This window comes from Lepidochelys kempii, chromosome 3 (assembly GCF_965140285.1).
Source record: "Lepidochelys kempii isolate rLepKem1 chromosome 3, rLepKem1.hap1, whole genome shotgun sequence".
NCBI lineage: Eukaryota > Metazoa > Chordata > Testudines > Cheloniidae > Lepidochelys > Lepidochelys kempii.
Window position 1 is genome coordinate 94,054,161 of NC_136382.1, and position 15,700 is coordinate 94,069,860.

The window sequence follows — 15,700 nt, forward strand, 5'->3', positions numbered from 1 at the left end:
AAACTCCAAGGATGACTACACATGGATTAAAGTTGCGTAGTTTCACCAGGACTTCTGGAAATACAATTCCATACACTAAAAGCCATTTTGTATCACTACTCACCAATGTTCTAATTCAGTAGTTCTCAAACTTTTTTTTCGATGGACCACTTGAAAATTGCTGAGGGTCTCAGCGGACCACTTAATGATCTTTCCAAATGTTGTTTGTACCGTTAGCTAACTATTGTAAAGTTCTTTGGATAAAAGCGCTTTATTAAAAAAACTTAATAATTAACTTTTTTTCTTCTACAAATAAAAGCACACAACTCATATTTTAATATCAGTAGTCTTAACTTTCTAATGCGATGGATTTGCCCTCTCCTGCACATCGCAACAGCCTCCAAGCTGGAACTGGGAAGGAGGGGATCTCCCGCACCGTGGCAGCCCCCAAGCTGGAGCTTGGAAGGGTGGGGAGGGTCTCTCCCTCTCTTCCCCACCGCAGAAGCCCCCAAGCTGGGGTTGAGAAGGAGGGGAGGGTCTCCCCTGCTGCAGCAGCCACAGAGCTGATGCTGCGAAGGAGGGCCGTCTCTCCCTGGCAACCACAGCCCTGGAGCTGGGGAAAGTCACCTCTTTCTCTGGCCGCCACAACCCTGCAGGTCCCAAATTCCCCCCACCCCCTCTTCTCACCCTACTGCCCTCTCCCAGGTACGCCCTATTCCCCCCAAGGTCACCACCTCACTTTACATGTGCGTCTTCTCCAGGGTCCAGGCACCTAATTAGTGAAGCCACGCCTGAGCGGCTCCACTAATTAGGTGAGTGGCCCTTCATTCTTTTGTGTGCGGCCGCCCAGGTGCACAACTTAGAGGGAACTATCCGCGGACCACCTGAATGGAGGTTGCAGACCACAGTTTGAGAACCTCTGCTCTAATGAATCGTAACGACTGTATCTTACACAAATTTGAAATTTGCACCACAAAGGCTCATTAGAAAGGCCTCCAGTCCTAAAGGGTTCCTTCCAATGCCATTTTAAAGTCTATGGGAAGGGAGGGAAATCAAGAGAATCTGCAAAGAAGGGATGGCTAACCAGGTTGTACGAATTATCTGGCATATACATGGGCTTTCCATTTAGGTCATGCCTTCACTAAATAAACCACTAACTATCTCAGGAAACTGGCTACAACTCACACGTCCCCTAATATGATTATAAATATGGTTCTGATGTGTAACATAGACCAGAGAATTTGTACGCAGACAGGATTTAAAAGAAGCTCAACTAACCCACTTTAGTTGAATTACAGCTTTCAACATATGTATATCTAGATAATCATGTTCTATGCCCACTTAAATCTATAAGGAAATTAAAAAATTGTGCATGAACAAATTATTTCTCAGATACACACATTTATATTTGACAAACACCTCATTTCTCTCATAGGACTATTTGTAAATCAAGTCTAAAATTTAAAATACAGCTATTTGAGTTTAAGTGCCACCAAAATCCTAAATAACCCCCTACCCTACAAAGTCAGAAATCTTAAATAGTTCAGTGGATTGTCTTCAAACTTTCCTAGATAGAAATATACTTTCATTTCCAAGATAAGATAATCATGGGGAATTTCAACCCAAAAGGCAATCTGTTAGGAAAGTTATAAATGACAAAAAAGAAATAGATTTTAGAACCAAAGTACCTTCATCCATAAATATTCCAATTAAGATATGAAAGGAAAAAAGAATAAGTTGGGCCAGACAATCCTGCCAACTGCATATTTTTAAAAATGGAATTTTATATGTATCCTGTGCACATACTCACTCTTTTGATTCACGAGTCTTCTTAGTAACATGTTGGACAAGAGTGTCATAACCAGATCCTTCACCCTGATTTTGAGCAGAGGTACATTTTTCTGTTTCTTCTTCAATCACAGAGCCCAGGGTGCTACATATGTATTGTCTAAGGTATTTCACAAACTCATAGCTGCAACAAATATCCAGAAATTAAAATGCAAAGTATTTCATGATATTCATCTTCCAAACATTTTCAACATTACATATGCAACATTTTTCCAGCAGACATATCTCTTTAAATATCAGTACTTTTAAGAATTAAAGAGGAGTTTTTCAGCTGCGTGAAAAGTTCAGCACCAAACCGGGGGTGCTGGAACAATTTGTATAGGTGGGGTGCTGAGGGCCATTGAACCAAACTGTAAACCTTGTATATGATGGAAACCATTTCAAATTAGGGAGTGCTGCCACACCCCTAATTCCAGAACCTATGCACCAAACAATTTTGCTTTCCTTGAATGTCTTCAGTATCGGTATATCATATGAAAGGGATATCTCAGTAAGTCATAATTCCCTTTTGTGCCTCTGAAAATCTTCCCCTAAATGCAAAGATCTATATTGATCAAAGCTGCACAGTCAAAAATCATAGTGTTAGTAAATGGAAAAGTTAAGGCTCTAAGAAGAACATTAACTTGAATGCACTGATAAAAAAGTACCTTGAAGCATACACATTTATGACAATTAGTAACAACTGATCCAAGCTATACATGTAACTAGGAAAACTGGAAGAGAAAATGACCAAATGAAGGGAACAGTGTTTTATGGCTGGGAGGAGAGAGGAAAACTGCTGCAACAGGGAACAAGGGACCAGCATGACAACGCTGACTCATCCTCTGCAAACTGGATGGGCAAAAGGGTTTAAAAGGGGCAGCCCTCTGTGCGAAGCCCCCTTTTACACGGAACAGGCGGAGGCAGCACCTACCCTCCCTCCCCTTTAGGTGTTGAAATACCAGGTTTGGTCAAGACCTGCTGTGGGCAGTGCGCTAGCCACCGCTTTTTATGGCAGGCTTGAAAGGAATTTTTCCCTTACCACCAGATTGGCATAGGTGGATTTGGGGTTTTTTCGCCTTCCCTGCATTGGGTTCAGGAAGTGCTTTTTTCATGCATGGCATGAAGGGCAGTAGGCTGTATGTCACAACTCATTATTTAAGTGTGGGGCGGATATCCAGTGCAGGTACTCCACAGGCAAGGTATACAGTGACCAGATAAATGGCTTAGAAAAGGATTTAAAAAGAAAGGGGGGGGGGGACTCCTAAGACTGACATGGCAGGAGCCAACCCCCTTTTCTTATAGCCCACCTTAAGCCTCCTACAAGAGGGAGTAGATGCTAAAATCCCAGCAATGGATTGACTGGGTGGATCTGAATGGAAAAAGAGGGGGAGCTGGCAGAAGCACACCAGGTAATTATGGAATGAACATGGGGTTACCTGGACTGTACAGTTTTTTATCCGCCAGGTAGTCCCACACATCTAATAATAAAGTTGCAGCCTAATTAAATCCACATCAAATGTCTCCTGTCCGTCTTTCGGTATAGCTGGACAACAGCACATATAGGCTATGCAGTTGAATTAAAACTTGTTCAAAGCTTAACTTTTGAGTTTCCTGACTTTTTTATTTTAGCTTTGCAATCTTCACATCACATTAATGCAGTCTCTTGCATTTAAATTACTGGAGTTAGTCAAGGAAAAAATCTTCCAGCAGAACTAGTGAGTTCTTGAACCAACCAGTACACAATTCACTAGTTGCATGATCATGCCCCTCCAAGCAAGAAACATCCCCATTCAGGACAAAAGTTGCTTATGTCATTAAAGCAAATGGGACATAAGCATGTGCTTAAGTGCTTTACTGAATCAGGGCATGTCTATATTTACCTGGAACCTTAAGGAAATTTTCTGTGTTGTAGTTTCATTAAGCAATTTTCAAATAGTCATAACTTTGTTAAATTAGAATCACTGGCTTTTCAAACAAACAAAAGGTAACAGTCCACACTGAGGACTAGTCTGTAGCTTCACACTTATTTGAAGCAACTATTTTTTTAAAAAGTTGTCCAGACTACATGAGCCATATAATCTTGATAATCTGTTTATTTTGCATTAGGGGCAAGACATACAGCAAGTTACCACAACAGTGACTGTGCAACAGTTGTTTATGGGATTACACTACATTTTCATTGTATCAAATGTGAATACAAGGTGAGAGTATGTGAGCAGGTACTTTGTGTGAATTGAGAAGGATCAATATATGGAGTGGACGTGCTTACATATGGTGTACTGGCTTTTAATATGAACTATCCAATCCTGGAAAGTGCACATGAAAACAAAAGCAACTGTTGCAGTTGCAGGAGTAGTTTCTTTTTTCTTGAACATTTTAAAAACGAGTAAGAGAGTCAAGTAATTTTTGTTATCAACTATTTCATATGATGTTCTTTTCATCAGATTAAACTTCTGGCTACCTTTGAAGTCACTTTAAGTGTAATGGCTCTAAATTATTTCCTGTTCCATTTATTCCCTTTCATATTTGATTGTCACTGCTTGTAGAGGTAACATAAATGCAGCCCAAGGAAAAATGTAACTTTAGCTTCTCTGTTCATTTTCTGTCTCCCCTTTCACTTGTTTATAAGGTTAGCTCAGCCATTACTATTACTATAAAAAATAGCACTATGGCAGTCTGCCGAATGAAAGCTTTTGTAAATCTTTTTTTCTCACTTTTTTTTATGGCTGGGGTGTTTGCAGAAAATGTATTTTTGAAGTAAGTGCTTCATTCTCACAAATAATAATAATAATTTAGAGATCACAGCACAGTGTATTTGCTGCAAAGACGGTAGTCCTAAAGACAGACTAAATGTATTTGTACAGTTGACACTACAGTGTTGCTCCTTGCAGCATTCTTTCATCTTTTTCACTAGCTCGTAACAAAATAATGGAAAAGACAAATTTCTGCACAGGCCTGCAAGTTCTATTCAAGCTATATTGTTGGCGTTCCCCAAGTCTGAAGAAAACAAGGTAAATATGATTATTTAAAAAAAAAAAATCTAAGGTTCTAGATTATTGATGTGAATCAGCTTTGACTGAACTTTGGAAAGAGAAATGTCATCCATTCTGTCCTTCTGCAGCAGACTCAAATTAAGGGCTCCATGTTTCCTGCTGTTCAACATCAAGGAAGAAGAAAAGGGTAAAGGAACACCTCAAAACTTAACGGCACTGGGGGAGCAGAGTCTCCCTGGCATATTGCCACCCCTTTGCGAACCAATGAAAGCCCATCTAGACCACCAGGGATCTATGGTTCAGCTGAAAGAAGAATGTCACAGGGGTACAAATCCAGTGCAGTGACTGTGATCCATGCTCCCATCAAGCATTACGAAATTCATTGCAACAGTTAATTCTGGTCAGATTAGAATTAAGTATCTTTGACTCCAAACTGTATTACAGCACAGGCATAAGAGATGGGGGACAGTCAATAGTAGTGTGGCTCACACAGAAACTTGCTAAGAAGAGGGAAAAGCTGAGGACCCCCAAGAAGCTAACCTTCATCTTTGGCTGCTCCAGATTGAGACTGCTTTCCCCATAGCATTTCTAGGATCATTTCCTTTCCTCGCTTCCAATCCCTCCACTCAATTTCTTTGAGCACAATGAGTTCCAGAAGATGAATTTTGTAGAATTTTCTGTGTACTTTTGCACCATTTGTGGAGGGGAGTATGTTGCCAGAAGCTACAAATGCTTCTTCAGAAACATCAGAAAACTTAATTTCACATTTTATAATGTGAAAGTCACCTTATTCTAATGAAAATGTGTTATTGTCCAGAAATTAAAATGTAATTTTAATACTGATATCTGTGCGACCACTTTTCTTTTCGTGTTCAGTATCTGCTGATCTAGAGCAGCAGTTCTCAATTGAGGGTCTGGGGCCCCTTCAGGGGCTGTGAACAGGTTTCAGGGAGTCCATCAAGCAGGGTCAGCATTAGACTCAGTTGGGCCCAGGGCAGAAAGCTGAAGCCGGAGCCCCATCGCAGCAGGGCTGAAGCCCAACCACAAGCGCAAGCAACTTAGCTTCATGGGGCCTCCTGCAACATGGGGCCTCTTGCAGCCCGTGGCCACAGACAATTTCCCTGCTTCATACCCCCTAATGCTGGCCCTGGATTTTATATACAGAACAACAGTTATGGCACAGGTAGGCTGTGGAATTTTTATAGCAGATTGGGGGGGGGCCTCAGATAGAAAAAGCGTGAGAACACCTGATCTAGAGCTCAAATTCTGAGTGGCTGCAGCGATATTAGCATTAAAATGGCATTAACAATTGCATAATACAAGTTACAAATGTAAAATAAATTTTAAAAATAAAACCATTTAAGACTTAAATAGCCTTGGAAAGCCAGTTAATTGACCAGTTAAATAATGTCAGATAACTGCCTATTATTTGATCATGGTCAAATATTCCAGCAAGAATTCCTCAATGTAGGCAATGGCCTACCCTTTTTTATTGCATCCTGGTGCTAGTCTTTCATTTTTTAGAACTTCATTTCATTGTTTTTCACATTTTTCTGAGTTAAAATAACTCAGTTAAGTAATTTGTTTTTTGTAATTAGGCATAAACATCTAAGACTAAGCCTGTTGGAGGCCATAATGTGACAGATTTCTGTTACCAATCTGCCTAGGGCGTCAGGTGACCAGGCTGAGGCCGCAGGATCTTTAGGGAGGAGATGATGGAGCACACCACGTAACTGAGTTTTAAAGCTTTATTGATAAAATAATAAAATAACAGCAGAGAGTGCTGGGGGAGGGAGAGGGTTCCCCACATCACTCAGAGGGAAGGAAGAAAGCGTTAGTGCCCCAAGCCCTAACCCACTTTCATACTCACACACGCACTACCCGAGGCTGGCCAGGCCTGGATGTAATGTAAGAAGAAGAGAAGGGGTGTGGACGGGAGTTCTGTCCTGTGCGCACAGGTCGTCCAGGGTCCTCTGTTGATCTCTGATTTCCCTCAGCTCTCAGAAGGGAGTTTAAGTCCTAGGTTCTTTTGGGGGCATTTTGTTCAGCGACCTCTGTCCCCTGTGCTCTTTGTACCAGTTCAACCCGACTCACTGTGGCCTCCTCGGCTTTCCCAAAACACCCCCTTCCCCCCATTGGCCTTTGCCGTCTCATTCTTTTTTCACTGTAACCTCTGCATCCCTGCTCCACCTAGTTCTCCTCTTCTCATGACGGGGGGGGGGGGAGGTTGGGTAAAATGTGAATGCAGCTGCCGACTTCTCGTCAAGCCTATGACCTTGGACCGGGGCCAGCGTCTTATCTTCGGACTGAGCTAGCTGAAGTATTGAGTTAACCCGTTCTCTGCTCTCTTCCTCCCTCCCCCTCTGGCCTCTCGCAGCCTGCAAAGGAATCTTCCACTTCACACTCACAACTTTGACTAGCCCCAAAATGCTTTGTGATGCTTGCAACAGCATTAGCAACATGCACTGCTGATCTGCCTTCCCAGGAATCCCCGGGGGGAGGGGGGGCCTGGGAGTGTGACAATAAAAAGTCTTGCTTTTTGTTTATTTTTTACTGTTCTAATTAATCAGTGCTTTAAAATATTTTTGACGAACATTTGACTGGTCCACTGACCATTTATTTTTGGACTGCTCAAATGCACAACCCTAAATCTAAAATCATTAACATATGAAGGCATTAAAATTCTAAATGTAGTTTTAAAAATAACAAAGTAATTTCTATTTTTTACTTTACTTACTTGCTATCACCCAAGTTCAGAGATGTCAGGTAGCTCGCTACTACTACGGACAACACATCACTGACAGCTAGTTAAAGTATAAGAAGTGCAGATAATGCACTACCTAGTATTATTTAAAGATATTTTTGAGGTCACCAGCTTTTGCAGAAGAAATGAAGGTCACAGACCCCAGGTTTTAACACTTAAACAGCCTTCAGTTCATCTAAGTTAGATGGCTTCTCTCAGATCTCACAACTGTGTCCTAAAAACTGCCATGTAGCAAAATATATTCTATTGGCTAGAAGCCTGTGCACAAAACCATTACAATATTGTGTTTGTGTAATGGAGGTGAAGTGCAAAGATGAGTGTGACCTCAAGAGAATTTGAGCACAGTACGTATGTAAATATGTGAGTGTGCATTAGCACAAGTTGGACATCCAAAAGTCATTAGAGATAATAGAGAAGATTTTCAGTTTTATTCAAAATGTAATAGGATTTCTGTTAGAAACTAGAATTTATCTTATCAAATGTATAAAAAGATAGTTGGCTAAGGACTAATTGTGAAAGTTGCCTGTAAACGATCATATTTTAGCCATCTTGCTTGTATTTCACCTACATGAGGAACAATAATAAGGACTCCAACAGCAATTACAAATATTGTCTGGAATCCTTCAATTAGGATTTTTTTCTAGCTCGTTTGTCTCTGAATGTAGCACGTTTATCAGAGTTAATTAAATAAATTTAGAGACAATGGATTTTCCCTGAAGAGTCATTTACTCTATTAATAATGTTTCAACCAAAGAAGAAAGAAAATACCAACAGAATTAAAAAAAATAAGAACTAGGAAAAATATAGTTTATTCAATCTCTGAAGTAACATTCTGCTGGAGCTCATCACTAATAGGGAAGTTTAAAGTATTTCTTAATATATATGTCAATATAGGTAGTAAACATTTTCCCTTCACAGAACAGTTGACAGCACTTAGATAACTCCATAAAATTAAAATAACAAAAATATTTTTACTTGTGAAAATTTTCATCCGTTTCTTCCAAATGTAAAAGAATCTCTTCTGCACATTCCACTGATGGTGCTCCTATGATTTTTTCCTTCACACTCTGCAGTAATTGTCTGAGCATAGACTGTAACAGAGCTTCATCTTCACAAGAGAAATGAGACATCTGTGTGAAACATATGAAAGTACTGTAACTGTACATTTCGCAGGTCTGTTTTCTCAATATCCTAAAATAAGAGTATTACTGTCTCATACAAATATCACTTTTCTTCCTCTGGTCACCAATAATATGAAGTTATACCCTCACTTTGGCAAAAATTGTAATACACATATAAATGCATTCATACACAGAAAGGATTTAATAAGTTTATTTCTATTTATGAGTGCCCTACTTCAAAATGGCAAAGAGATTTCTTATCTACTTAATTTAAATTGAAATAGGACACTCTTAATCTGAAATAAAGATGCCCACACACAGCCTTACACTGAAATAACTAAAGGTGAGAGAACTACAACTGATTTATTTTCTTTCCAGTTTGTACGCAGACAAGCCCTTGAACACTTACTATTCTGAGGACTAAACCTGTTAGATAGCAGCAGATATAAAAATATAGGGGCCTCCTCACCAATAAGATCTAGAGATAGTACCTGGATGAGAAACCCAGAAGCCATCTCCCAAACCCTCATATACACAAGCATGGCTGAAAAATGAAAGGGTGTTGAGTCTTATTAGGAAGATGCCCTGGGACTGGGACCCCTCTTATAAGCACCTTCTTTCATACCAAGCTCTGACTAATAGGTGCTTGATAAATTTACAGCATGAACCAGTTTGCATCTTAAAAGGGAGAAATGACTTTCTTTTCTCAGTCCACCACAGAGCCTTCTATAATCTGAAGGATCTCTCCTATTCAACATCCTCCCACAACCTCTGATTTTTGGATTCTCCTCCCCAAGGGCCTGAATTGGCTGGTGCTCATAGTTTTCCCAACATCAAGAGCAAAGTAAAATTGACATAAGTTTTTACTGTCCACATGGCTGTCAATATCTCAGTGGCCTGACCAGAGACTTGTCAATTTCACTCTACAGAGGCCTAAGAAAACTATGAGCAGCAAAAGTAAGGCATTAGATCTGTCTGTATGCCAAGTCAGCAAGACATCCTTGCATCAGCTCATGCTGTGAGGGTTTACTCTTCCATTTAAAAAAAAAAAGAAAAAAAAAGAAAAAAAAAGGCTTTATTTCTGCCTCAAGTAATGGCTTAAGCATCTCGTTCTCCAAGGAAAGTTTCCTACTCCCCAGTGCTGATTGGATTTGTCATTATCTGTATCAAGGAAGGATGATTTTGAGACTATTAGTTTTTTCAAATCTCAAAAGCACCAATCTTAAAACCTGTAACCACCTATATATAAATCAGATATGCAAAGTTAATACAATCTGTACAATGAATAACTGCCACTAACAACCACTATTAACAAATCCAAAAAACAACCACCCAGAACAATTTAAGGACCCACTTTCCGCAAAAGATTTCTAATATTTAAAACCTGAACAATATTTCAACAACAATCAATAACATTCACAATTTGAGGCATTTATTTAATGATAGTAGAGATTTTTATATTCCAAAAGTGAAATCAAATTGTGGCAAAACATCATTGATTAGTGTCATATTTAATACAATCCAGGGCGTGCAACTCTACTAAAATATTATTTTCAGGAATTATTTTAATTGGTTTAACATTTTCCTTTGCCAAAATAGTAAACTTGTATAGCAACAACAAAAGGAGTACTTGTGGCACCTTAGAGACTAACCAATTTATTTGAGCATAAGCTTTCGTGAGCTACAGCTCACTTCATCGGATGCATACTGTGGAAAGTGTAGAAGATTTTTATATACACACAAAGCATGAAAAAATACCTCCTCCCACCCCACTCTCTTGCTGCTAATAGCTTATCTAAAGTGATCACTCTCCTTATGGTGTTATCAGGAAGATCTGCATTTAGCCGTATGTAGTGGAAATCTATCAACTGCATGAAAAAACTCGTACAGATACAGACAGACGTCATCTTCCTTTCCAAATGCAAACAGATGGACATCGTACCAAAAAGACTGAAGGTAAAAAATCCCTTACAATCTACATACCACACAGACTATGCTGACAGCTTGTGCCACACGCTCTCAAAGAAACTGCGGAATAACCTGATCAACATCCTCTACAGCAAACAGGGAAAGATTAAGAATGAGCTCTTAAAAATGGATACTCTCATAAAAAACCAACCTTCCACACAAACTTCCTTGTGGCTGGACTTTACTAAAACTAGACAAGCCATTTACAACACACACTTTGCTTCTCTACAAAAGAAAAAGGACACTAAACTTTCTAAACTACTACATGCCACAAGGGGCCACAGCAATGGTTCCCTCAACCCACCCAGCAATATAGTTAACCTATCCAACTATACTCTCAGCCCAGCAGAAGCAGCTGTCCTATCTCGGGGTCTCTCCTTCTGCCTCTCCACCCCCACAAACATGATACAGTTCTGTGGTGACCTAGAATCCTATTTTCGACGTGTCCAACCCAAGGAATATTTCCAACATACCTCTGAACAACATACTAATCCACAGAGACCTCCCTACCAATACTACAAAAAGGAGACTGGACTTCTACATAGAGTGCTTCCGCCAACGTGCACGGGCTGAAATTGTGGAAAAGCAGCATCACTTGCCCCATAACCTCAGCCGTGCGGAACACAATGCCATCCACAGCCTCAAAAACAATTCTGACATGATAATCAAAAAGGCTGACAAAGGAGGTGCTGCTGTCATCATGAATAGGTTGCAATATGAACAAGACGCTGCTCGGCAGCTCTCCAACACCACTTTCTACAAGCCATTACCCTCTGATCCCACTGAGAGTTACCAAAAGCAACTACAGCATTTGCTCAAGAAACTCCCTGAAAAAGCACAAGATCAAATCCGCACAGACACACCCCTGGAACCCCGACCGGGGATATTCTTTCTACTACCCAAGATCCATAAACCTGGAAATCCTGGGAGCCCCATCATCTCAGGCATTGGCACCCTGACAGCAGGATTGTCTGGCTATGTAGACTCCCTCCTCAGGCCCTACGCTACCAGCACTCCCAGCTACCTTCGAGACACCACTGACTTCCTGAGGAAACTTCAATCCATCAGTGATCTTCCTGAAAACACCATCCTGGCCACTATGGACGTAGAAGCCCTCTACACCAACATTCCACACAAAGATGGACTACAAGCCGTCAAGAACACTATCCCCGACAATGTCACAGCTAACCTGGTGGCCGACCTTGATTATCATACACATTGTAAGGAGAGTGGTCACTTTAGATAGGCTATTACCAGCAGGAGAGTGGGTTTGTGTGTGTGTGGGGGGGGGTGAGAAAACCTGGATTTGTGCTGGAAATGGCCCAACTTGATTATCAAACACATTGTAAAGGAGAGTGATCACTTTAGATAAGCTATTACCAGCAGGAGAGTGGGGTGGGAGGAGGTATTTTTTCATGCTTTGTGTGTATATAAAAAGATCTTCTACACTTTCCACAGTATGCATCCGATGAAGTGAGCTGTAGCTCACAAAAGCTTATGCTCAGATAAATTGGTTAGTCTCTAAGGTGCCACAAGTACTCCTTTTCTTTTTGCGAATACAGACTAACACGGCTGTTACTCTGAAACCTTGTATAGCAACATTTCATTTTGTCCAAACACAACTCAAAATTAGCTCAGGTTTCTTGCCACCAAAAAAAGCATGTCAGAAATAACTTTAAAAAATAGACAGGCTGTATTCCCTATCATATTTTTACAACTCCATGGTGTCCATTCCCTATTTTTAAAAACCTCAGTCTTCCTAAAAATTTAATCAAACTCTATGCATTCCAAGAAGTCTCTCTGTTATCAGTTTGTGAATTTGATATCTCCACATGTAATCTTGAACCCCTTAGTAAGAGTCATTTAACATTTTAGTGGTTTTATAGCTATATATACACACACACATACACAAGCACACACACCACTTAGTGTTTTTAAATTGTGTAAAAATCTAGAGTATTGGTTAACAGGCACATCTAAAAATTAAAATAAAGGAAGGAAGAGACCATTGCAAAGTATTTATAAAGACATCATGAATACTGTCTCTAGTTTGCTCTGAATAACGTCATTTGGTTTAAAACACCATCAGCTGAAAGGGGCAACATAAAGGATTTTTTTTTTAAATTGACACTTTGTTGGGTTTTTTTTTTTTTGATTCCCTGAAAGATTTAGTTTCAGAATAGCAGCCGTGTTAGTCTGTATTCGCAAAAAGAAAAGGAGTACTTGTGGCACCTTAGAGACTAACCAATTTATTTGAGCATAAGCTTTCGTGAGCTACAGCTCACTTCATCATTCAGTGGATTCCACTGAATGCATCCGATGAAGTGAGCTGTAGCTCACAAAAGCTTATGCTCAAATAAATTGGTTAGTCTCTAAGGTGCCACAAGTACTCCTTTTCTTTTTGTGAAAGATTTAGATCTACCTTTTAACTGAAGACACATCTGAAATGTCAAGTCTAGTTTTCCCTGGTTTTGATATAGGACCTCTCAGTTGTGACGTCTATGACCTGTCCTGTAAAATGATCCATGTAGTCAGATCCCTATTCACAGCTCCATAAGAATAAGGGTCCATCCGTGAGAAAAAGCTTGTAGGACTAAAGTTTAACATTCTAAATGAAGGTGCAGGGGTAATAATTTTACCAAAGGCCACCTTAATCCAAAATGTTAATTTATTATTGAAGCTAAATTAATTTTAACAGCATTTTAAAATAGTCTGACTAAAAATTCCTACTCCATTCAATTGGTCACCATTTACTCTCGACTCTTATGATATAATCATTTTGCTAGGACTCCAGACTACAAAGGACCTGAATTTCGAATGGAAACAAGTGGAGGTAATGGGTGGGGAGGGAGTTTTTTGAGGGGTAAGGCAACTGTTCAGGTCTTTCTTATATATTATAAAGAAGCATAAATGGGCACAGACCCATTATTCATTTTGGCAAGGTACCTTTGAAAATTTTGAGAGAACAGCCTGATTTTTAATGTACACTGGTTGCAAACAACAGTACTCTGTGCACTTGACAACATAAATGATGCCAATGACCTTCATCCACATCAATTGCTGAAATCAGAATACGGGCCGCTGTCAGCCCCCCTCCCCCTAAAGAAAGCGATGGTCAAACCTCCAGATTTGAAGCAACTCAGCCGCTTTAAAAAACACTGCCGCAACTGAACTGCTGGCTGCCCCTGACGCGGACGCTTCTACCCCGTTAATGCGAAATGCGCTAGACACCCGGAGACCCAGGGACGAGTTTACCCTGTCGGCTCGCGGCCGCCTCACCCCCGCCAAGGGCGGAGGAAACACCTTTGCTTCGTGGGGCTGGGAACGCGGCTTCCCCGGCCTGGCTAAGGCTCCGCAGCGTCCCGGAGCCGCCGCCTCGACCGGGGCCGGCCGGACAGTAGGTGACAGGGGGCGGCCGGGGCCTTAACGCAGCGCGTTTGTTTCAGCGTTACCGCGGGGCGGGGCGGGCCGGGAGGGGGGGGGGACTGACAATCACCGCGCGACGCACGGACCGTCCCCCCGTCGGTTGGATCGCCCGGTTGGTTGGCACAGGAGCTGGCCAGGCGGGGCGTGGCCGCCGGTCTCCGCTCCCAGACACCGCCCAGACTCAGGGAGCGAGTCACGGAGCCAGGCCCCGCAGAGGGGCACGTGCCAGGCCGGGAGGCGGGGTGGGAGCCAGGCGCCGGGAGGTCTCCGGTGCAAAGGAACCGACAGGGGGCCGGTGGTTGCCCCGCGGCGCCGCGCTCCCCGGGGGGCGGGAATCACCTTGCGACCGCGGCGGGGGCTCCAGCGTCGCTTCTCCCCGGCCGCTCGCAGCGGCCGCTCGCGGAAGCTCCGGCCCCTAGCAACTGGCCACGCGCCTGCTGCACCGTCTCGCGGCCCCTTAGCAACATCGCGAGAGGCCTGGCGGGAAGAGCCGGAGCTGGCCCGCGTGCAGCCGGAGCTTGGGGAGGTTATTGTGGTTGAGGGGAAGTCGCTGCTGAGTGACACATACCCCCCCCCTCCTCCCTCTCCCCCTCCCTCCTGACACATCGCCTGGTTACCTTCTCCAAACGTGAGGAAGAGCTCTGTGAAGCTGGAAAGCGTGTCCCTTCCAGCAAAAGTTGGTGCAATACAGCATGTCATCTCTGTCCCACGTTGTCTGGTTCATATCCTGGGGCCAACAGGGCCACAACATCGCTGCACGCATCGGCTTTCAGCCACGCTCTCTCATGCTGCCGGCTTTCTCAGGGACTCTCCTGATAGCTGTTCTAGAGCAAAAAGAAAAGGAGTACTAGTGGCACCTCAGAGACTAACCAATTTATTTGAGCATAAGCAGTTGTTGCCAGTGCCGAGAGGCTAAACAACACCTGAAGTTGGTTCTCTCCCCGGTGTGCTACACCCAATAATCACAACGGGGTGGAGAAGCAGAAAAGTTTATTTGCAGCTGCAAAAAGGTATAGGGAGAATAAAATCTCAAATCCTGCAGACAGAGCAGGAAGTTACACAGGCTTTTATACATCCTTTTCCCCAGCATACTTATCCAATAGCAAGCTGCTCCAAGTATCCATATAGCCAGCCAATCCAGTTCCCAGCTAGTTCCCTGGTTCTCTGTATCATTTGTTAAACCATACATAAAGCTGCTTTATTCAGCATTGTTCTTCCATATCTGCCCTGTTTGGCCTTGCTTAGTTTCAGGCAGTCTGACTCTGCAACATATTGTTGCAGATTCTCAGCATAACTGCTGTGTGTGCCTCCAGGCGCGGGGACCAAGGACACTTGGGCCTAGTACGCAGAGCTGCTGCGAGTGCCTCCAGGCGGGGGGGCCAAGGACACTTGGGCCTAGTGCGAGGGGGCTTCATCAACACTCGTGGTCTTTCATCCCCTAGAGTTACCTAGCGGCCATGCCCCAGTGTCCCCAACACAGTGGTTCTTGAAGCCCCTGGCGCGCTGGGCAGGAAGGGCAGCCAGCATGTCCCTTGGCCCGCACCGCTTCCCACAGCCCCCCATTGGCCTGGAGCAGCGAACCGTGGCCAGTGGAAGCTGCGATCGGCCGAACCTGCGGA

At 42.6% G+C, this 15,700-nt stretch overlaps 1 protein-coding gene across 8 annotated transcripts in view; it reads right to left on the bottom strand.

The window, feature by feature from the left end:
* Positions 1 to 14,764, bottom strand: part of TBC1D32 (TBC1 domain family member 32) — a 180,170-nt gene extending 165,406 nt beyond the window's left edge. For 2 of the 8 annotated variants that reach the window (XR_012158036.1, XM_073337184.2), the window contains exons 1-3: positions 14,421 to 14,532; positions 8,542 to 8,696; positions 1,790 to 1,951 (exon numbers count right to left, since the gene is read on the bottom strand). Coding sequence is in view for 7 of the 8 variants with exons in the window: in XM_073337184.2 (XP_073193285.1) it covers positions 1,790 to 1,951; positions 8,542 to 8,696 (317 nt within the window). In the remaining variant the exon portion in view is untranslated. Of the gene's footprint in view, positions 1 to 1,789; positions 1,952 to 8,541; positions 8,697 to 13,776; positions 13,888 to 13,910; positions 14,072 to 14,420; positions 14,533 to 14,698 lie in introns of those variants that run through there. The other 6 variants (XM_073337176.2, XM_073337179.2, XM_073337171.2 and 3 more) reach the window with 6 other exon arrangements.
* Between the last annotated feature and the right edge of the window lie 936 nt (positions 14,765 to 15,700).